Source organism: Terrapene carolina, unplaced genomic scaffold (genome assembly GCF_002925995.2).
Source record: "Terrapene carolina triunguis isolate 2854851 unplaced genomic scaffold, T_m_triunguis-2.0 Scaffold58, whole genome shotgun sequence".
Classification (NCBI taxonomy): domain Eukaryota; kingdom Metazoa; phylum Chordata; order Testudines; family Emydidae; genus Terrapene; species Terrapene triunguis.
The window spans coordinates 11,219,462-11,242,194 of NW_020664409.1; the positions used below are offsets into that span (position 1 = coordinate 11,219,462).

At 40.8% G+C, this 22,733-nt stretch overlaps 1 protein-coding gene across 2 annotated transcripts in view; it reads right to left on the reverse strand.

Moving 5' to 3' along the window:
• Positions 1-3,960: 3,960 nt before the first annotated feature.
• Positions 3,961-22,733, reverse strand: part of DCDC2 (doublecortin domain containing 2) — a 132,272-nt gene continuing 113,499 nt past the window's right edge. Inside the window, exons 10-11 of one of the 2 annotated variants that reach the window (XM_026660519.1) lie at positions 6,372-6,698; positions 3,961-4,948 (exon numbers count right to left, since the gene is read on the reverse strand). In XM_026660519.1, coding sequence (XP_026516304.1) covers positions 4,844-4,948; positions 6,372-6,698 — 432 coding nt within the window. In that variant the 3' untranslated portion in view covers positions 3,961-4,843. Of the gene's footprint in view, positions 4,949-5,609; positions 5,695-6,371; positions 6,699-22,733 lie in introns of those variants that run through there. The other variant, XM_026660522.1, reaches the window with a different exon arrangement.

Genomic DNA, 22,733 nt, shown 5'->3' on the forward strand with positions numbered 1-22,733 from the left:
CAAATACACAAAATAAACAAACTAGAAGAAGAGAAAATATTGTTATCGGGATCTCCATGTACCTACTGTTAGATACAAAGCTTTCACACAAATATGTTTTTCAAGTTGTAGCTGTCCCTTTGAAGTTTTCATGTTTGCTATCTATTTGTTGATCCTAGGAATACTAGGAAAAATCACAGGTACTGAAGATGGAAAGTACCTATTAGGTCATCTAGACCCTAATCCTGTAAAAGAGGTGCACCTCCACACCACATGGATCCCATTGACTTCTGTGGGGCTCAACATAGGTACAACAGTCCCATGATCAGTGCCCTAGTTCCCAATTCAGCAAAGCACTTAGGCATGTGCTTAATACTAACTAGGCACATGAACGATCAAATTCTGACTGAGCAAAGCGTGCTTCAACAGCCATTTATTTGCTAGGGTTTTTACAAAAAGTTGAGCATATGTACCCAGAGAAGATACAGATGTTTTTGGTAGCTGATACACTGGTTGAATTTAGTTAATTTGCTCCTGTTTAACTATTGGAAGATTAATTGTCAGGGTGCCTAGAGCTCTTCTACAGGTCTTTTTTACCGTTGCTTAAAATGTAAATAAAATAATTTAAGCATGTGCTTAACTTTAAACACGTGCTTATGTCCCACTGAAGTCATTGGGACTTCAGCAAAGCACTTAAGGATATGCCTATGTGCTTTGCTGAATAAAGGTGGTCTTAAGCACATAGTAAAGGCTTTGCTGAATTGGGGACCCAAGTGCAGAATTGTTCCCAACAGGAATGTTCCCCAGTGCTTTGTCCAGCCCAGTTCAATAAACCACACCCAAATCTAAACATTATGAAAGTTTATCTTTGAGTTCTAGCAACATGAACATACTTTGTTCTCTGGTTTTTAATGTCACCTTTTATATATCTATATTGCTAATACTGTGAGATATATTGGAGGGTCAACATACATTACTTTTCCATTGGGGGAAAATATCAAAATATCCGCTAGAGAAAATATAGCAGTTTAGGTGGTTTTCAATTACTGTGAATGCTTTTTTACATTTTTTTAAAGTTTGTTTCAGCAGCTTAGAATGAACTTTAAAAAATTAACTGCATGATAACCACAAAAAGTGAGTTTTTAGTAGTAATTTGCTAGCATTAACAAAAAAAACCCCCTCAAAATCAAAACCAAGACACCTCTATCACATATCTATAGTTAGCTAAAATATGGTTAAGATCAGAGAAATGTTCATTTCTATGACTTGCAACATAGTGGCATTATCTGTTGAAGTTTAGAAAAGAAATAAAGACAGTGGGAATCCATGTAATAAAGACAACCAATATTCTGGATGATACTCTTACGTACTAGTGCAAATGAAACCTCAGCTTATCTGGAACCATCTTACTACGACCAGTGAAGTAACATTTTTAAACTTTAAGAACTATGCTTAGGATTAAAACATAGAGCACTTATAGCAGAGTTTTGTGCAAAAAAAACCTAATGGGCCAGATCATCAAGTGGTGTAAACAGAGATGGCTCCGTTGACATCGGTGCAGCTAAACTGAGTTATGGTAGCGGAGGATCTGGGCCAGTGTTTTCATTTATAAATTAGTTTCTCATTGGCTGATGAATCAGCTGCAATCCAATTTTTCAAAACTAAAACAGAAGTTAAATTTTCTTCCATTAATCTATTAATCTACTACAGAGATTTAAAAATTTTTAATATTTGTTGTAAAAAGTTAGTTAAAATTTAACATTGTGACTGGGTAAACTTTCCAGTTTTGAAAAATCAACATATTAGCTTACGGGTTTATATTTGAATGAAGTTGTCTTAGTTTATAGTAAAGCTGGGTGAATAACTGATTTTTTGTTTTGCTGGCAGTTCAAAGAAAAAGGATTCAGTTCAAGCTAAACCGAAACTGATGAATTTTCGGTGAATCAAAAGTTGACAGAAATTTTGTTTTGTTTCCACTAGGGCTGTCAAGCAATTAAAAAAATTAATCACAATTAATCGTGCGATTAAAAAAATTAATCATGATTAATTGTGTAATTAATTGCACTGTTAAACAATAACAGAATACAATTTATTTAAATATTTTTGGATGTTTTCTACATTTTCAAATATATTGATTTCAATTACAACACAGAATACAAAGTGTACAGTGCTCACTTTATATTTATTTTTGATTACAAGTATTTGCACTGTAAAAAAATAAAAGAAACTGTATTTTTCAATTCACCTAATACAAGTACTGTAGTGCAATCTCTTTATCATGAAAGTTGAACTTACAAATGTAGAATTATGTACAAAAAAACTGCATTCAAAATAAAACAATGTAAAATTTTAAAGCCTGCAAGTCCACTCAGTCCTGTTCAGCCAATTGCTCAGACAAACAAGTTTGTTTACATTTGCAGGAGTTTACATTTCAGAAGCTGCCCGCTTCTTGTTTACAATGTCGCCCAAAAGTGAGAACCAGCGTTCTCATGGCACTGTTGTAGCCGGCGTCTCAAGCTATTTACATGCCAGATGCGCTAAAGATTCATATGTCCCTTCATTCTTCAACCATCAGTTTAGGGGACATGCATCCATGCTGATGATGGTTTCTGCTCAATAACAATCCAAAGCAGTGTGGACAGACACATGTTCATTTTCATTATCTGAGTCAGATGCCACCAGCAGAAGGTTGATTTTCTTTTTTGGTGGTTCGGGTTCTGTAGTTTCCACATCACAGTGTTGCTCTTTTAAGGCTTCTGAAAGCATGCTCCACACCTTGTCCCTCTCAGATTTTGGAAGGCACTTCAGATTCTTAAACTTTGGATCAAGTGCTGTAGCTATCTTTGGAAATCTCACATTGGTATCTTCTTTGCATTTTTTGAAATCTGCAGTGAAAGTGTTCTTAAAATGAACAACATGTGCTGGGTCATCATCCGAGACTGCTATAACATGAAATATATGGCAGAATGCGGGTAAAACAGAGCAGGGGACATACAATTCTCCCCCAAGGAGTTCAGTCACATATTTAATTAATGCATTATTTTTTAAAGAGCGTCATCAGCATGGAAGCACGTCCTCTGGAATGGTGGCCAAAGCATGAAGGGGCATATGAATGTATAGCATATCTGGCACGTAAATACCTTGCAATGCCGCCTACAAAAGTGCCATGCAAATGCCTGTTCTCACTTTCTGGTGACATTGTAAATAAGAAGAAGGCAGCATTATCTCCTGTAAATGTGAACAAAATTCTTTGTCTTAGCGACTGGCTGAACAAGAAGTAGGACTGAGTGGACTTGTAGGCGCTGAAGTTTTACTTTGTTTTGGTTTTGACTGCAGTTATGTACAAAAAAACCCTACATTTGTTAGTTGCACTTTCACGACAAAGAGATTGCACTACAATACTTCTATGAGGTGAACTGAAAAATACTATTTCTTTTGTTTATCATTTTTAAAGTGCAAATATTTGTAATAAAAAATAATATACACTTTGATTTCAATTATAACACAGAATACAATATATATGAAAATGTAGAGAAACATCCCAAAAATTTAATAAATTTCAATTGGTATTCTATTGTATAACAGTGTGATTAAAACTGTGATTAATTGCAATTAAGTTTTTTGAGTTAATCGTGTGAATTAACTGCGATTAATCGACCGCCCTAGTTTCCACTAGTCACTTTTGGAAGCAAAGGAAATGAAGGGCGAGGTACACAGAAGAGCTAGAGGAGGAAGCGGTGGTGTTTGTTCTCTTATAACCTTCAGCCCAGTGGCTCGGGCACCCTCCTGCGATGTGGGAGACTGATTTCAAATCCCTGCTCCACAACAGGCAGAGGCAGGAATTGAAGACAGGCCTCCCATGTCACAGGTAAGTGCTCTAGTCAACATCACCTCCTCCAGCCATTTTGTGAATGATCCTAAGTCAGACAAAAAAAAATTTGGCTGAAACTATTCAGCAAATCCATGCCAGATTCTTGACTAGTTTGTGGTCAAGCAAAACTGCATTTTTCGGCAAATAAATTATGCGTCTGAAAAATGTTGCCCAATTCTACTCTATAGCCCAAATCCTGCAAACGGTTCTATGTGCATGCAGACTTCCTACATCTGTGCAGAGTTCTACTGAAGTCAGTGGGTCTTTCTGCAGCAGCAGGGATCTGAGTACATGGATCAGGTTGCAGTACTGAAGTCTCTCTCTCTCCCCCACTCTATTCAGGGTGCTATATATGTGCTTTTTATTAACAGAACCACCACAAATGCTGCTGCTTTACTGGAAAGCCACTATCCAGTTTTGTACATCTAATTAGGATAGATTCTCGACTCCAGTTTTATGTGGGTGAACTACACCAAGAGGAGAATCTGGCCCATTACCTCTAAATTATAAGCCTGGAAATTAAGTATACCTCATATTTCTGGCTGTTTATTATTCTAAGAAAAACATTATACATTTTTCCATTAGAAGTCACAAAAATATTCTTTTCTAAACAAAATTGCTGAAAAACTCTGAGGTCTAACAAATGCTTTTTTGGAGCACATTGGAAGACTAACAAATGGGGTTGATTCTAGTACTATCATCTGATAACAAAGAAGCAATAGCTCACTTATTTATAGTATTTCTAAACAAAAACCCTTACATTTCCCCCCTAAAATCTCATCAGTAAGCCACATATTGTGAAAATAATTCAATCTTCCTTTTAATAGGATGTTCATTATCTCTGTCAATCCATATGGCATTATCATTTCAAGACTCAATAGGTGGTACTCAACTGTATCTTCACATTATAAATTATCAATCACAGATAACAACATGCTTTAAATGTCAAATATTACAATCCTTCATTTTCTGCTAAACTACTTTTTAAAAAGTCTATGCTACAGCAGCATACTCATTGGTTTGGTCATTTTTTTCACTTTCTTGTGGGCTGGTGATAGTTACTCTTGGATTTGATGTTTTTTCCAGATGAGAGTCAATCTAGAGAAAAAAGGAACCAAAAATCGATATTTTAAGCTTGGCAGGTAATAGACTTCATTGCATGTCAACAAATATATAATTAAGTGGTCCACACTAGAATTTCTACTAAGAATTCTTCAAGTTAAAAAATATATACGAGCTGGTCACCAATATAACATTCTTGGGTAGCTTATACATGGGATCCTCCCCTCAGGTACGGATAAGTAGGAAAAAAGGTGAAAGTAGCAGAACCTTTGCTCCAATTAGAATATTTTTCCTGTTTATACCCCCATCTGAGTAAACATCCCTTCTAAATTGAGCCTCCCAAAGATGTAGTCTCACTTTGTGACATAAACCCTCTCAACACTGTTCCATCAACATATGAAGCACAGAAAATAATAAATCCTACTTCTGATGAGAATGTTGTTGCATATCTGTCTGGTAATCTTTATTTGAAAATGCCCTTGTGTGTCATACAAATGGCTCAGAATAAATCCCAAATTTAGAAATATGGCAGAGACTATCCTGAGCATCATGGGAGGTACAGGAACTTTCACTTCTTAACGGTATGCAATCAGAGAGCTGGCCCCAGTTGTCCTGTCCCTGACACTGGGGAATCCAGTCAGGGAGTGCCATGTTAAGTTTACAACCCACGCACCGTGTAATCTCAGGAAATCTATCCACTGCTCAGGTTACCGAACACTTGGGGTAGTTCACACGTGACACAGACATTTCTGATTCCATTTCCTGCTGTCGAAGACCCTCTCCTATCAGCAAATGGAGGATACAGCATCAGGCACCTCTCCCTAAATTTGTGACATGCCCCTCCTTGTCCTAAGGGACAAGACTTGTGTTTTAAAATCCCACGAAGAGAAATCCCCTGCCTTTAAGATTCTTGTTTATTTTATCAGTCCTTTTCTATCTGAAAATATATTATTAAATAAATCAATAAGACTTCCATGAAATGGGGGCAGCAACACTTATTAAATACAACCTCTGTGCAGGGCAACTCAGCCAAACAAACAAGGCACTGGTTTCCTAAACCAGTAGACATGCTTGTGCACATCCCACTGTCCCCCGCTATGTCCGACAGAGGAAGTGAAGAATGAAATATACAATCACCCATCTCTTCTTGAGAGTGCAGGAGTCTTGTATTTCTAGTACCCTGCCTACCCACAAAGGCAGGACAAAGACGTGTCAAAGTGATGGAGCAACAAATACATTATTTGCCAGTTGGAGAAAGAATTCTGCAGTTGTAGCCAGAAGATGAGAGGGGTTGTAAATGAGGGGAAATAGCTTTCCTGCAAGTTGAAACTCCATGAGACTCCAAGGACATCATCGTGGTTGAGTTGGACTACATTTGCAGTACAGAAAGCTAGTGCTGGAATGAATGAGGCGATATCTATTTTTTAAAAAACAAAAAATTGAAAGAATAAGCTGTTACCTGGCTTTGATTGTCAAAGTCCTCTGGTGCTTTTGTTTCTTCTTCAGGATGAAGATCATTGTGGTCATTAAACTGCTCCATTTCCTCACCATTTTCTTCATTAGTTTCACCGTTTAAGTGGAAAGGCCCCTCTTCCTCCAGCTGTCCAAAATTCTCTTCTTCTTGCTCTTCATAATTCTCATTTATTTTCTCTTCATTTTCTTCTATCTCATTATGGAGAACATTTCCATTAACGGCCTCCCCCATTTCCTCTCCCTGATCTCCATTCATTTCTCCCTCATCTCCCTCTTCTTCATTTTCTTCCTCATCTACTGTTTCTGCTGGCCTCTGATGAAAGCAAGAGCAAAGTTATGTCATTTTCAAACATCTTTAATCAAAACATCCCAAGCAATGTAATAATATGGTGGACCCCTAAGTCATAGTTGCATCATCATAAAGGGCTAGCTGTACTATTTTACACCAAGGAAGTTATTTATATACGTAGTCTATATATATTAGATGGATATAATGGATATAAATGGTCTAAATATATTATCAGCCCAAGAATCATGTGTCCCAGCCACTTCTCTCTAACTAAGGGCTAGACCCGTGGTTCTCAAACTTTTGTACTGGTGACCCCTTTCACAAAGCAAGCCTCTGTGTGTGACCCCCCCTTATAAATTAAAAACACTTTTTAACATATTTAACATCATTATAAATGCTGGAGGCAAAGCGCGGTTTGGGGTGGAGGCTGACAGTTCGCGACCCCCTATGTAATAACCTCGTGACCCCCTGAGAGGTCCCGACCCCCAGTTTGAGAACTCCTGGGCTAGACAATGCCACAGAGATCAGCAGGGGGAAGAAGGGGAAAAGTCCAGTTTGTTCACACCATGAGGAAGATGGCAGAAGGTATTGTGGGGGTGGGAATGTATGAGGGACCAACCACTCCACAATCCCATATTCCCCGTTCTAGAGGGTTGAGGATTGGGATTGGCATGGTGAGAAGGATCAGGAGGTAGCCGTGTTAGTCTGTATCTACAAAAACAACAAGGAGTCTGGTGGCACCTTAAAGACTAACAGATGGTGAGAAGGAACAGTGAGTGGGACAGGCAGGGGCTGGGAAGCATACACATCACCCTCTCCTCAGCCTGTAGAGATTACTGAGGAAACAAAAACAGCCCGTGGCTGTGCTACCTCTTCCATGGCTCCACTTCCATTAAGGAGATAAGGAGGTAGACAGGAGTCCCAGAGCCATTGTGGAGGGACAGGGCCTCTGAACAGATGAGATCTACCTACTGCAGATGCCCCAGAGAACCTGAAAACAGAGGTACCATATAGCCTGTCCCAGACTGCTGGCAGATCTGGTTATGGTAACCATTATACTGCACAACTTTAAGTGGGGAACACTTAGAGTTTAATAGAGAGCATTCATTTACCTACATTTTCAAGATTTCATAAGAAATCTACTTCCAATTCACATGCTCCAAATTTGAAAACCAATGGGCCCGATTTTCAGAAGTGCCCAGCACCCAACCACTCACACTGAGAATGATGGGAGCTACTGGGTGCTAAGCACTGCTAAAAAGTCAATTTAGGTGCCTACACAGGAGCTGAGTTCTTCTGAAAACCCTGGCTCCAATTGTTAGTATTGAGAACTTTGGAAAAATCTGGTCCCACTGTTTTAAGTGTTATTTTGGCATGAACAAAATATAATTTTGTGCATATCAAATAAATTCTTCATTTAAACAAACACTCCCAATTTAGTAAGGGAGGATTGTGACACTCTGCACCACATATTCACCATAGTAATATGATTATGGTATGATTATGATATAATTATGTTGCATCTTGTACAATATATGTCATGTGAGGTGTCTATGGAAAAGTTATGGTTTGCTGAATATGATTATCCTATTTGTATGACTGTATCGTTTTTGTATCTGGAGTTATGAATATTGACTATGTATTTGTATTTCAAATGTGTTTGCTCCTGGGTAAGACCCAAAAGTTCATTTGCATTCAGGCTAGCCAGCACATCATGAATGGGCTATTCAAGTTGAATGGCCCATCAACAAAGACAATGGGCCCTGGGGATGCTTCAGTCAGCCTATCGATAATGGCTGCCATGACTCATCGGAGCATGCAAGGGCTTGTCACTAAATCACATTATACTGAACTCCTTTTTGGTACCTGTATTTTTTCCATAAACTGGACTGGGAACTTGGCTTGGAACAAAGGGGTTCCCGCCCTATGGAAGAAGCTATAAAAGGGGAACAGGACATCACCAATGGGTCTCACTCCCCTCACAACAGAAAACCTGGAAACACCTTAGAAAAAGACTGAATTGGGGAAATGCTGGTCCCAGGCTGGAAAAAAGGATTCCTGCCTGCGTATGCAAAACCTAACCTACTTGTACTAACTAACAGGGTGAGACACTGCTTGATTCAAATCCTATCTAGGGTATAAGACTTAGATTGTGATTTTGTTTATTTCTTAGGTAATCTTCTTTAATCTGTATGCTATTACATATAATCACTTAAAATCTAACTTTCTGTAGTTAATAAATCTGTTTTATATTTTTACCTAAAAGACTGTGCTTTGGTTGAAATGCAAAGGGAAATCTGCTCAGGAACGGGGGCTGGTGCATTGTCCTCTCCACATTGAGGGAGGGGCGGATTGGGTAATAATTTCATATTGGTCAGGCTCAGAACGTTATAGATCTGGGATCCTAGGCTGGGGAGCTGGGGGGTATTTTGGCTGGAGCCTGTCTATTGTTGGTTCATGAAAGTAGCTGGTAGAGCATTCATGAACACGGCTGGGTGTGGCCCCTGCCTATGGACGTTTGTGTGAGGGCAAGCTTGGAGGGCTTTGCAGCTTGTCACAATGTCACAATGTGAAAGGGAACCCAGATTGGTAAAACAGAGGGCTCAGTGGTACCCCAGTTCCAGGTTGCACCCCGGGGGAAAACCCATGACAGGGGTTTCTTATCAGGAGATGTCATATGACCTGCCAGGTGGTCATGAAAGGAACAGGCAATCTGATTCATTGCAAGGACACTGATTTCATGGGTCTTACAATGCAAAGAATTATAAATATCACCTATAAAAAAGTCACCTTTCACCCTTTCCCACCAATACAAAAGCCACTTTACACACAAACACAGAAAGGGTCAGGGAAGAGAGAGCTTTGCTTTAAACACACAGGTCTCGTTTATATTCAGTATTAGCAATAGTGGGAAATTTCCCCAAAATATTCCTTGTGTAGAAAGGTCACAAGGCGGAAGAACAGCACCTTGCCCTAGGCCCGAAGGAAGGACAAGCAAGTCCTCATTACTGATAAAGTAGCACCATTTAATAAAAGAGTTTTAAAGATTGTATTTGCATCACCTTGCCATTCAATGAACTACAGTGTCCCCACTGCAGAGCTGGCTTAGATATTTTTGTTTAGATTTTCATCCTTTATTTCCATTCAGATCTAGAGATGAGTGAAAGGGGTGACTGCCTCCCACTTCTTCCATTGAGCGTCATCAGAATCTAAAGCCAACTAGCACATTTCAAAAGATTCTCACTCAGCCAAGAATATTTGGAATGTTATGGCCATTAGTGAATTGTTGAGATAAGACGATAACTGCTGCAGAATCTATTTTTAAAAAGCCATAGAAAAATCTATTAACCTTGCTGCTGACAACACTAACATGCCAAAAAAATGCTAAGCATGTATTAATAAAAGGCATTATAAGAATGTTATTAAATGATCAGTGGTCTCCTGATCCAAATGTCTTGCCTTTATATAGCTCCATAATACAATTATATTCCATTGACACCATATCATATAGGACATATCATTTTACTGCAATGAGCCACAGAATCTCTGGTAGCTGGTGATATTATATTGTAGCCTGACTAGCTAGACAAAGACTCAAAAAGGTGGCTTTTAAAGCACAATGATCTCAATATGTTCCTTACTCATATGTTCATGACTCTATTTTAACTGATAGCATCAAATTGGCCCTATAACTGTTAGCCATCCTACAGCAAAAAAACTTCAGGACCAGACTTCAAAGAGAAACTGCTGAGCTTCAGTTCATTTGCAAATTTGACACCATCAGCTCAGGATTAAACAAAGACTGTGAATGGCTAGCCAACTACAAAAGCAGTTTCTCCTCCGTTGGTGTTCACACCTCAACTGCTAGAAGAGGGCCTCACCCTCCCTGACTGAACTAACCTCGTTATCTCCAGACTGATTCTTGCCTGCATATTTATATCTGCCTCTGGAAGTTTCCATTACATGCGTCTGACGAAGTGGGTATTCACCCATGAAAGCTTATGCTCCAATACATCTGTTAGTCTATAAGGTGCCACAGGACTCTTTGTTGATTTTAACCAGTGGATCTCTAAATGATTTAGATCTTAGTCTACTTTAGACACTGTCTCTTCATAGGATATTGAGTGCATCTAACTGTTACAACTGCAGCAGTATCCTAGAGAGAGGATCCTAACAGACTAGGATGTAAATCATTTAGGGGGCCCAGAGGTTAAAACTATTTAGCAGTTTAGAGGCTAAAGCAACACCTTGAACTCTGCCCAGAAACTTACTGAATGCCAGTGCAACACTCTCAGATACTTTCAATAGGTAACATTCAGGTCACATCTCATTTAGCCTGAACTATATTGGACATCTGAACTATATTGGTTAAGCATTGGAATGCTCCAAAACAAGGTAAGAAAAAACAAATCCCATCATTGTGAACAAAATATTTTAACAGTGACTGAAAGACTCTTAGGATATTTTTTAAAACTTAAGTACATTGCAGCATTCACTGTTACTACGAAGAACAAAAATATAGTTAGCCATGTTTACAGCAAACAACTGAAAAGTGATGTGCAATTATCATTTTTCAAGCTGGCAATACCTAATTAAGGATGTTTATAGTGTACATTTAATTTATTATCCCCAAAGGAAAGGGCCTTTTTTCTCATGCACTATTTATGCAAACTGACCTTAGTTCCATGCAAAGATGTACAAAAGTCTAAAAATGTGGTCCCCAAATTTTTTACCTCACACCCTCCCTTACCCCTGTCCGCCCCCCGAGCCAAGGCCAGGAGTAGGGGATGTGGACTGGGATAAGGGGGCAGAGGCTAGGGCCACAGCTGGGGGCAGGAGAAGAGCTGGGTGGCACCCTTTCCTGCCCCCCATGGGGGCTGGCCCGGGACCGAACCATTCCCCCCCAAATGTTCTTTGGCACCCCCCTCAAGGAGGCGCACCCCACCTTTTGGGGACTTCTGCTCTAAAATATAAAGAACTACATATAAAATAGCTCTTACAGTACACAATAAGTCTGTGACAGTAGAACCTCAGAGTTACAAACACCTCAGGAATGGAGACTGTTCGTAACTCAAACATAAACTATTTTTTTTAAAAAGGGGAGTTAAACAACAGTGCTGTGGTGTGTGTGTGTGTGGGTGTGGTGCTACCTCATTGCGTACTTCTGGTTCCAAATGAGGTCAGTTTGTAACTCTGATGTTCGTAACTCTGAGGTTTACTGTAGATGGCTGTAGGCAGGAAACTGAAGGCCAAGTTACCCACCCAGTTAGACATTATTCCTGATATACTATGTGTGATATTCTCTACCAAGAAATCATTTCAATCAATTAACCAATGGCGATGGAGGTGGTTGCTGGGTTTGGCTCTGGATAGCCTCACTTCTGATCTTGTCCTGCCACTTAGTATGGAACAGCTGATGCAGACAATGAGAACTGAAAACATCAATCCAATGTTATTCAGTCTTCCTCAATGCCCACTGTAGCGGGGTGGTGACCTGCTCCAGCCCTGATAGGGTTGGAACCAGCCCTGGGAGAGGGCTGGCAGGCTCTGAAAGAAAGACCTGGGCTGATTGGGGAAGCAGCTGCAGCTGGGCCACGCCCCAGTCAGGGCCCAGCTGGCCCTATAAAGGCTGGGAGCCAGGAGCAAGGACTCAGTCTCTCTCTGCATTGAGAGAGAGAAGGGCCTGGCTGCAGGAAGCTAGAGACAGGGTACCTGAGTGGAGCAAGGCTGGGGAAAGGCAGAGGAGCTGGGGAGCTCCAGCCTGGAAAGCCCCAGGCTGCGGCCTAGCATTGGGCTCAAAGGTACTGGGGGTTGCACAGGGCAGCCCAGGGGTAGGCCAAGGCAGCAGGTCCAAACCCAACTTTGCCAGTGATGAGTAGGCTGATACTGCAGTCTGCCCCAGGGCGTGGGGCTAGATGATGACTGGCAGTAGCCTTATACTGAGGCGAGGTGGGAATAGTGGGTGGGGGTTCCCCGGGGAGGGGAGACCCTAAGACTGAAGGGTTACTGCTAGGGGCAGCACCCCAGGTGCAAGGGCACCGGGGTCCAGGGAGGGACATGGGGACCAGAGGACAGGCAGATCACTGGCCTGCAGAGGGCGCTCTGGAGCTGGAATGAGCTAATTCCTGGAAGTCACCAGCAGGAGGTGCCACAGGGGTGAGTCCGCTCCTCTACACCCACATTTCACTTTTTCATTTAAAATAGTTGGTCTAACAGCAGTTCTATGTATCTGCAGCTTCATAGCCAGCTTGATGGCATTAAATATGCCCATGAAGCAAACTTGATGCCCAAAACATGGCAGCAGCTGCTGCTATACAAGTGCCCACATCTTTCAAGCATTCTCCAGCACTGTCTGACACTGCCCAAATATTTGACAGATGTCACCTGCTCCATGTCCCATTCAGATAGGTTAATAGTGAGCTGGTTGTAATCTGGAGCTGCTTGATGGCAATGGCCAGGGAGTTAGTTTTATCTGGATTAACGACCGACCAATGTACACTGCTTTTTCCCCCAGACAGATCAGCCAACAGATGCAGCGGTTCTCCAAACTGAGCCAACATCAGCGAATTAGTAAACTTTAACACATGTGGGAATGCAGGCAGGATCAGGCCCTGATCTAAAGCCTATTAAAGTCAATTGGAGTCTTTCAACAGAGTTTAATGGGCTCTGGAGCAGGTCCTCAGTGCATAGGTGTACGTGAGTGTTCATTGTGTACCTATGGAAGACATTACAACCCATAATTCTCAGCTGGATTAAAATCAGCATAGCTCAATTCATTTCAGGGGAGCAATGCTGATTCACACCAGCTGAGAATATGTCTACTACGTCCTAACAAAGTATAGATTCATTTGCAAAAGTTAGCCATGGTCTTGATAACACTGGAAGTGCCAGAAACATCTTATGTTTTTGTCAAGGTTCCTTCCCCACTCTAAACTTTAGAGTACAGATATGGGGACCTGCATGTGAACCTCTAAACTGAATTACCATCTTAGATCTGCTTTTGCTGCCACCACCCAAATAATTTGAGTCATTTGGGAAACTCTGTCTTCCCCCAAAAAACCTTTCCCTCCCTGGGTAGCCTTGAGAGACTCCTCCACCAATTCCCTGGTGAACACCGATCCAAACCCCTTGGATCTTAAAACAAGGAGGAATTAATCATTCTCCCCCCCCACCCCGCCCCTTTCCCCCTACCAATTCCTGGTGAGTCCAGATCCAATCCCCTTGGATCTTAAAACAAGGAAAAATCAATCCGGTTCTTAAAAAGAAGGCTTTTAATTAAAGAAAGAAAGGTAAAACATCACCTCTGTAAAATCAGGATGGAAAATAACTTTACAGGGTAATCAGATTCAAAGAGCCCAGAGGAACCCCCTCTAGCCTTAAGTTCAAAGTTACAGAGGTAAACCCTCTAGCAAAAGGTACATTTACAAGTTGAGAAAACAAAGATAAACCTAACACGCCTTGCCTGGCTGTTACTTACAAGTTTGAAATATGAGAGACTTGTTCAGAAGATTTGGAGAGCATGGATTGATGTCTGGTCCCTCTTAGTCCCAAGAGCGAACTCCCCCCAAAACAAAGAGCACAAACAAAAGCCTTCCCCCCACCAAGATTTGAAAGTATCTTGTCCACTTATTGGTCCTTTGGGTCAGGTGTCAGCCAGGTTACCTGAGCTTCTTAACCCTTTACAGGTAAAAGGATTTTGGAGTCTCTGGCCAGGAAAGGTTTTTAGTACTGTACACAGGAGAGCTGTTACCCTTCCCTTTATAGTTATGACAGGAGTAGAGAGGTTATTTTATCTCTGTATTTGGCACTGGTGCAACCACTGTTGGAATACTGTGTCAAAGTGATGCCTCGGTGCCACAACGCTGGGCCATCAATATTGGTGTTTGCACAATGTGTGATGCTGCATCAATGTGAAACCAAGCTGCACTGAGACGCAATGCTACCCCTGTCAAAATACTGCAATGCTATGTCTGGGAGCCCAACATTTATTGAGGACTTTAACTTTGGCACAGATGAGGGCCCTAATCCTGCCACTGGACCTGGGCAGGCAGACCCTTTCATGTGAGTGGAACACAATGGGGCTTACAGTCGGTACCTTGGCTTGCAGGAAGCAGCATAGAGCCATTGAAATTGGGACTATCCGACCCACATCAGAAAGAGTGGCAATCCTTTCACTTAGTGGAAGCTGTGTCAATAAGCACAATGCATGGTTAAGAAGGGCAAAGTAGATCCACAGACTCCACAAGGGTTCAATACACTTCAAATCCAGACAGTCAATTAGTTGTCCTAACCTGTAATGAGTGACTGAGCCAGAAGCATGACTTACTTGCTAGTGTATATCCCAGATGAACAGGACTCTCAGTGCTGCCTCTACCAGTGCTTAAGGGTCGGTCTACTTGGCAGCTGGAGGTGTAATTTCCAGCTCAGGGAGATGCACAGATGCTACCTTTGACCGAGCTAGCACACTAAAAATAGCAGTGTAGCTGTGATAGTCTTCGTGGTGGCACAGGCTAGCCACCACAGTACAATCGTGCCCAGGACCATAGGTAAGTACTCTGGCAGCTAGTCTGCCTGCAGTGTGGCAGTTACATGGCTATATTTAGCATACTAGCTCAAACACAGCGAGCATGTGCACGTCTATCCAAGCTGGAACTTTCACCTCCCAGCTGCAGCGTAGACGTACCCCAAGAGACAACTCAGTAAAACCAGTGTTACACAGCAGAAAGGACAAAAGGGCTGCCTCACCCCTCATGAGAATGCAAGCAGAGTCAGCTGTGATCAACAGTGGTTAAGAGTGAATACCAACTGGTAGCCGAGCAGTGGCCTATGCAAAATGAGTTTGTTGGTGTTGTTTTCCCTGTGGACAGGCGTCCACATCACAAAATAACATAAGCACAACTGGCACCCTTCTTGACCTTTGCTGAAACTGCCAAGGATTGAACACGTAAGGAGACAACTACCCTCTAGCTCCTTGAGGTAGTCCCTTCAGGTGAGAATTAGAACATATTGATAAAGCATCTTGGGGAAACTTTCACTGCTACTCCCCATAAGGTACCTGTTTGAGGTACCTTGATAAGCAGAGGAACTGAGCCTCCAGAGATGTCAATACAGTATCTTTAACAAGCACCAAACCCACACCAAAAAAAGTTAGAAAGGGGTGGGGAAAGAGGACTGAGTAACATACTTAAGGTGTTGAAAGGACTGACGTGAAAGGGATAGGGCTCTGCCTTTTATAGTGGGTATAGCTGGCCTTTCTTTTGCCTCCTAGGCCTGGTCTACACTAACCCCCCAAGTCGAAGTAAGGTACGCAACTTCATCTACGTGAATAACATAGCTGAAGTCGACATACCTTACTTCGAACTTACCGCGGTTCAGACGCGGTCCACACGCGGCAGGCAGGCTCCCCCGTCGACTCCGCGGTACTCCTCTCGTTGAGCTGGAGTACCGCAGTCGACGGCGAGCGCTTCCTGGTTCGATTTATCGCGTCCAGACCAGACGCGATAAATCGAACCCGGAAGTTCGATTTCCAGCCGCCGAACTAGCGGCTAAGTATAGACCAGCCCTTAGAGTCATAGCAACTCACAGTAAGGAGTTTTCCTTTTGTATGATGGCAAAAAAGAGGAAAGATGTATCACAGTGCAGAAATTTTAAAATTAAGTGGGCTTATCTGTTTTTAAAAAGTAACATTTTTCACAATTCACTAGTTTTATTGCACCTAGCTTAGAGAATTATAAGGCCTGATTTTCAGACCAGGCTTCCATTTTTGTGGGCACAATTCTACGCTCTTAGTGAATTGTCAATGAAAAACTGTGCCTACAAAAAAAGGCTTGAGGCCAGATTCTCATCTGGTCTGAAACAATGTAGATCCACTGACGTTAACAGTGCTATGTTAGTTTACACTGGCTGAAGATCTGGCCCCTGGTTTACAAATCAGGCCCATGGTGGTCTAACAGCAGCTTAATGGAGAGCAGGAGTAAATTTCAGTTCACATTCAAGAAGTATGATTGCTTGGTAGTATTTTGAATGTTGGCAAAGGAGCTTAAAAAGGAGGAGGTATTCTAATTGCACTCATTATGCTACCATTCATTAAGAGCTATGGTTACCAAGTGCCATCAAAATTCCAAAAAGCAATAAATCACAAAGACAGTGAGGCATTTTACTTCCAATCATTTGGTTAGTGCATGGCTGCTATTAATATATTACAGAGACCAACATCATAGAAATTCTTTTCAAGGTAGATATTTTATATGGGAAAAATACATTTTTAAATACTAAGTAGAATCCATTTTAATGTCAATTGTAATTTTGCTTTACTGAAACCATTTCCAAATGTTTACTTAGACAATGGTCACAGACAATGAAGTAGGCAACAAAATCTTAATGGTCATAAATAGCATGGCATGCAGATCTCATGAATACAACATCAGGCTCACTTAGCTTTGAGACAACAACCACCTTTAAAATATAACTACTATTACCCAATGAATAGTGCTTTATAGATATGTTGCATATATTCCAAAAGCAAAAACACTTTGTTCCAAATCCAGTTAGGGTTGCTAAGTGACAACATCACTTACAAAACACAAGCACTTAAAAGCAAGGAAATGAACATTAAGGACTCTGTCTTACACTTCCCACATAATAAGTATGCTGTTATTACTCAGTATAAAAATATGTGTTTACCATCATGAAGCCAATAACTTGAACCACTGAGCCATTTGGGTGTGTTTTTATATATATTATTTTGTTATACTGATGTCAGTATCTAAGCATTTAGGGCTGGATTTTCATAAATGCTCAGCACCCACAAGTCCAATTGCAGTTAGCAGGAGCAGTAGTGCTCAGCACCACTGCAAAAAATCAGGCTTTCAAACTCTCTTCCTCAGTTACATGGAAAAGGGATCTCTGCGCATCCCCCCTAAGCCAATAGGCCATTTTGGTAAGGAATGGAGGAAGAATCATTTTACCAGATCCTGGAGTTCTTTCACGTTTGAGAAGTAGCCACATTAGTTACACAAGTCAACGACATTTTTTCCTCCCTCTGCTTCACTGACAGAGAATCATGTCTGTTTTTAATTAGTGACCGTTTGAGTCAGTGTTAAAACATCTACATTTCAGATTTTGTGAATCAATGTGATTTATTGGGCAGATGCAGGGACAATGAAACATTAGACAACTGGCAAACAATTCAAAAGGAACTATTTTGAAGTCTCAACAAATATTTGTTTGACAATCATACAGTTTTCAAAAAGTATTCAACAGGCAATGAAAATTAAACCTAAAAATTTGAAAGTCTGAGGATTTTTCTGGATTTTTTTGGGGGGGCGGGGGGGTTGGGAGCACACTAGAAAGGGGAAATCAAAATCAATTTTATAATAGGACTGTAGTTGCGATCTTAACTTTGGAGAAGTTACCACCTCTCAATAATCAAATCACATGCACACATAAATCCAGGGCTGGAATCCTTGTCAAACAGCTTTAAAAAAAAAAATCACAGGCCTCTACCACCTGAGCCAAAAGAAAATCTGTTCTCTTTCTAAGCAGCAACCAACCAAAAGACAGTTACATGTTCTCTCTCTCTCTCTCACACAAGTCCTGAGGGTATAAGTCAATGGATCTGAAAAAAACAAAAACAGCAAGAGAAGAAAGAACCCTTTATTAGATACTGACCTGCCCAGTAATCAGTAAACAGAAGATCTAAGTGGTGGTTTTTATTTGAACACATCATCGCTTGTTCTAATTAATTTTGAGGCTCGTGCATGATTTTATAGGACAGGGGAAAAGAACAGGAGTACTTGTGGCACCTTAGGTGCCACAAGTACTCCTGTTCTTTTTGCGGATACAGACTAACACGGCTGCTACTCTGAAATAGGACAGGGAGGAACTGATGTAATATGAATTTTTATTTTCATGAAAAGGTCTGGCCTTTATAATCAAGGGATGTCTCAGAGCTGCCAACCTGTTTTAAGACTGAATCAACACAAACATAACTGTTTTTGCCTTTGGCAACGGGGAGAGAAATTTTGCATACTCTTCACTGGGGTGAAATTCAGGTCTTCATCCCAAAACTTCTGCTTTATATCTAAAACAGTGAATGAAAGGTGCAATGCTTCTATTACTTATGACATACTCTGACTACACAAGCGATACTTCAGTGAGTTAAGACTTTCAGGTCCCATCACATCTCCAGGAAATGTAAAGTCATCGGTGGCATCAAGAGAGCATTAATGAAAAGCCAAATCTGTATTTACAAAGCAGCAAAGATTCCAACTCTGTGAGCATCCAACATAGTCATATCATGAAATCTTTACAACGATGTGCAAAGGAAAAGAGATGATGTGCGAGGAGCAGGGGAGAACAAAGTGCACACACATCAGGGAAATCTTTTGGATGTGTTCCCAATTATTTACATTTAAATTAAGCCAGTGTCTGTATCACCGCTACCACATTTTACACATAGGAGCTACCAAAAAACTGTAACCTCCCAATCAGATTTTTTTATATTATTTTTAAAGTCAGGTAGCGTCTCCCAGGCCCATATCCTCCTAGGTATTTAGACATCTAAGACCCATTGATTTCAATAGGAGTTCAGCACCTAAATACATTTGAGTATCTGGTCCCCAGCTCCTACTTCCACTTCCTGGCTTAAAACTGGGGCTGGAGCCACTTGCTGGGGACACTGCTTAATTTACGAGAGCACAGAAGAGTAACTGGCAGCATCTCCTGGTTCCTATCTTGGGACACTACAACAGTTAATTTGATATACTGCCTAGTTCCCACTGTTTTACCTCCTCTAAGAGTCCAGTGTGGGAGACAGACAGAAGAGCCAGATTCTTTCTGCTTATGGAAAGGAAAAAAAATAGGGGAGTTTTCCTTTACTGGTTTTAACAAAACATTGTATTAGTATGTTTTAAATTTATTAAATAATAGCAGCATTAAAATATGAAGAGGGTTTATCTAAACTCTTCTGTCAGAAAAAGTTAACAGTAATAATAATAATAGGGACATTTAAAACACCACCCTCGTGTTCACACATTAGATTAGTATTTCAAGTTAACCTGACGAAGCCCCTACTATTTTGTTCCCCATCACTGAGAAGTGAAAACACCTTACTAGATAAACTGTTTTTCCCATCCCTTTGTCCAACTGATTTCATAGCATGTCCCCAACTCCCACTGACATTGGCACAGTGATGCAAACAGAGAAGTGTGAAGCTGGAGAACGCCTGTATTCCACACAAAGCCACCGTGCATTTTGTATTTGGAACCTCCACTCTTGGTTTTGAATGTAAAACAGAGGAGATGTGCCGTTTAAGGGAAACACTGTTTTTTCCTACTTGATTTTCAATTACCACTGGCATCTAGCCTACAATAAAATAAAGGCAGCCATTTTAATGCACTCAGCTGGAAGTCAACATTTTGCAGCACAGTATATAAGCGTGCTTCTAGCTGATCTCACACGACATTTAGTCAATGGCTAATCTGGCATTTGTTCAACTGTATGCTATAAATGGTAAAACAGAGAAGAAGGCTCAAGTAAACAGCATCTTAACCACTTCATTTCTGGTGGCTGGAGAACATGGTGGCGTTATCTGAAGTGCCAGCATTCTAATGAAAAGTTGGTGCATATATAGTAGCGTCCCACGCATAAAGGACAGTACTGGTGGTGCGTTTTGTCCCATATTCCTGGTACATAAGGCAACAGTGCAGCAGCCAAGGTGAACAGAAAAGCTTTCCAGCGCAAAGTTTAAAACTGTTAAAGATGATCAATAAGGGTCTAACACTGCAAGGTGATGAGTGCTTCCAAGTGGTGCTGAATGCCTTGGTTTGGGAGCATTGGGGTCTGAGACGTACCTAGTCCCTTGCAATATTGGGCCCTAAGAGAATATACATATTGTTTTAAAGTTACAAATACATCCACTGACGTTTGATCAGAGACGAAGAGTGGGGAGTGTGAATTTTGGGCTTTTTCCTTGGAAAGTATGGAATCAGAAGATTCTTCATGGGTGGTGTATGTGCGCGGGGGAAGGGAATGGGGGGAAGGATACTAGTTATCAAATGTGATGCCAATTTCCAGCCCAAGTTGGTAGTGACTGAAAGGTGTTAGCATCTGATGGCTGTACGGTGACCTTTGCAAAGGTCTCAAACAGGTTCCTTGTGTTACAAAAGTCATCAGCATGATTAACACTTGTTGGCAACCTCAGCAGACAGACCAAGTGCTAAACTGGCAATGGAGAATAAACTATTCTCTCATCCCTAAAGAAGGGCCCCATCAGGTTGTGCTGAGGCACACTGGCGGGACTGTATGCAAAAGCTTGCAGAGCTGCTGCTTGTGCTGTACCAGTATAGGGGATAAGTAAGACTTCAATCTTCAGTGCTGTCAAGTTGGCACCTTTCACAAGCAATAAATTCAACATGAACATTAGAACAAGACAGTTCCTGATGACTGAATGCATTGCTGTCAAACACTCCAAAATGCCCATAGGAAGCCTCTGTGGAAGTCAGTAAATGGAATGATGATCTCACTAATTTACTATTAGCAAGCCAAGACCAAGACAGGATAATTCAGGCTGCCACAAGAAACACAGATGAACTAGACGGGACATGAGGTGTTGTTCTATCCTAACAGTAGTATCCACAGAGGCCTAACTATCACAAAGGCTGCTTCTCTCTCAACAATGATAGATACAACTAACAGGGAGGCTGATGGTGGCCCAGGTGAAACTCTCGAGGCTGTGGCAGGGTATTTTCAGTGGAAGGACCTTGGCTGTGAAACATCAGACAGCAGGATGAAGCAAACTCTTGCTACTTTTAGAGCATAATATAGAATTCATGCCTCTCAGAGACCTTTCCTCAGTAACAATGGCAGCAGGATAGTCCAGCAATGCTTCCACCAGAAAATCACCAGGAGTGACCCCGCTTACAAAAGCAGCACAAAACAAAGGAGGTGTGGCGAGTCTGGTCCTTTTTCTGATAGAAACGATGCTGTTCTTAGTATTTTCGGTGGCAGCTAGGTATTTTGGTATACTAGCAATGCCTATACTGAAATTACTACACTGTATAACATAAATCCTCCATTTATCTTCCCCAGAACACCTTTACCATTTTGTACACTGTGTTTGAGAATTAATCAAAAGGCCTAGTGTTCTTTTATCTGAGTCAAACAAAATTTAGAAAATTAGCCTCTAGATAAGTAAGCACAAAAAAGGACAACCAGACCAGGCTTTCTGGCAGAGCTGGTTACATAATGATAACAATAAAGATTCACAAATATGTGTTAATAAGTGGTTTGATTTCACTCCACTACTGTTTGTAGGTTCATACTAATCATTATTCTTGGGCATTGAAATGACAATCAGATATTATTAAAAATGGTTGACTCCCAAAACATGCAGAGATAATTGTTAGTCTGAAACTCCTACCAAGTCAATGTTATTCATTATTCTCCAGCAAAGATTAGAAATACTATGTTAGGTGGCTAATCAAAGGGGGGCAAACATATCAAAGACAGACAGTCCCTTATGCTAAAAACTACAGCTGTTGATTAATTGCGGTTAACTCACATGATTAACTAAAAAAAATTATTCGTGATTAATCGCAGTTTTAATCGCATTGTTAAACAATAGAATACCAATTGAAGTTTATTAAATATTTTGGACGTTTTTCTACATTTTCAAATATATTGATTTCAATTACAACATAGATACAAAATGTGCAGTACTCACTTTATATTATTTTTATTACAAATATTTGCACTGTACAAATGATAAACAAAAGAAATTGTATTTTTTAATTCACTTCATACCAGTACCATAGTACAATCTCTTTATCGTGAAAGCGCAACTTACTAATGTACATTTTTTAACATAACTGCACTCAAAACCAAAACCATGTAAAACTTCAGAACCTACAGGTCCACTCAGTCCTACTTCTTGTTCAGCCAATCGCTAAAAGAAACAAGTTTGTTTACATTTACGGGAGATAATGCTGCCCGCTTCTTATTTACGTCACCTGAAAGTGAGAACAGACGTTTGCATGGCACTTTTGTAACTGGAATTGC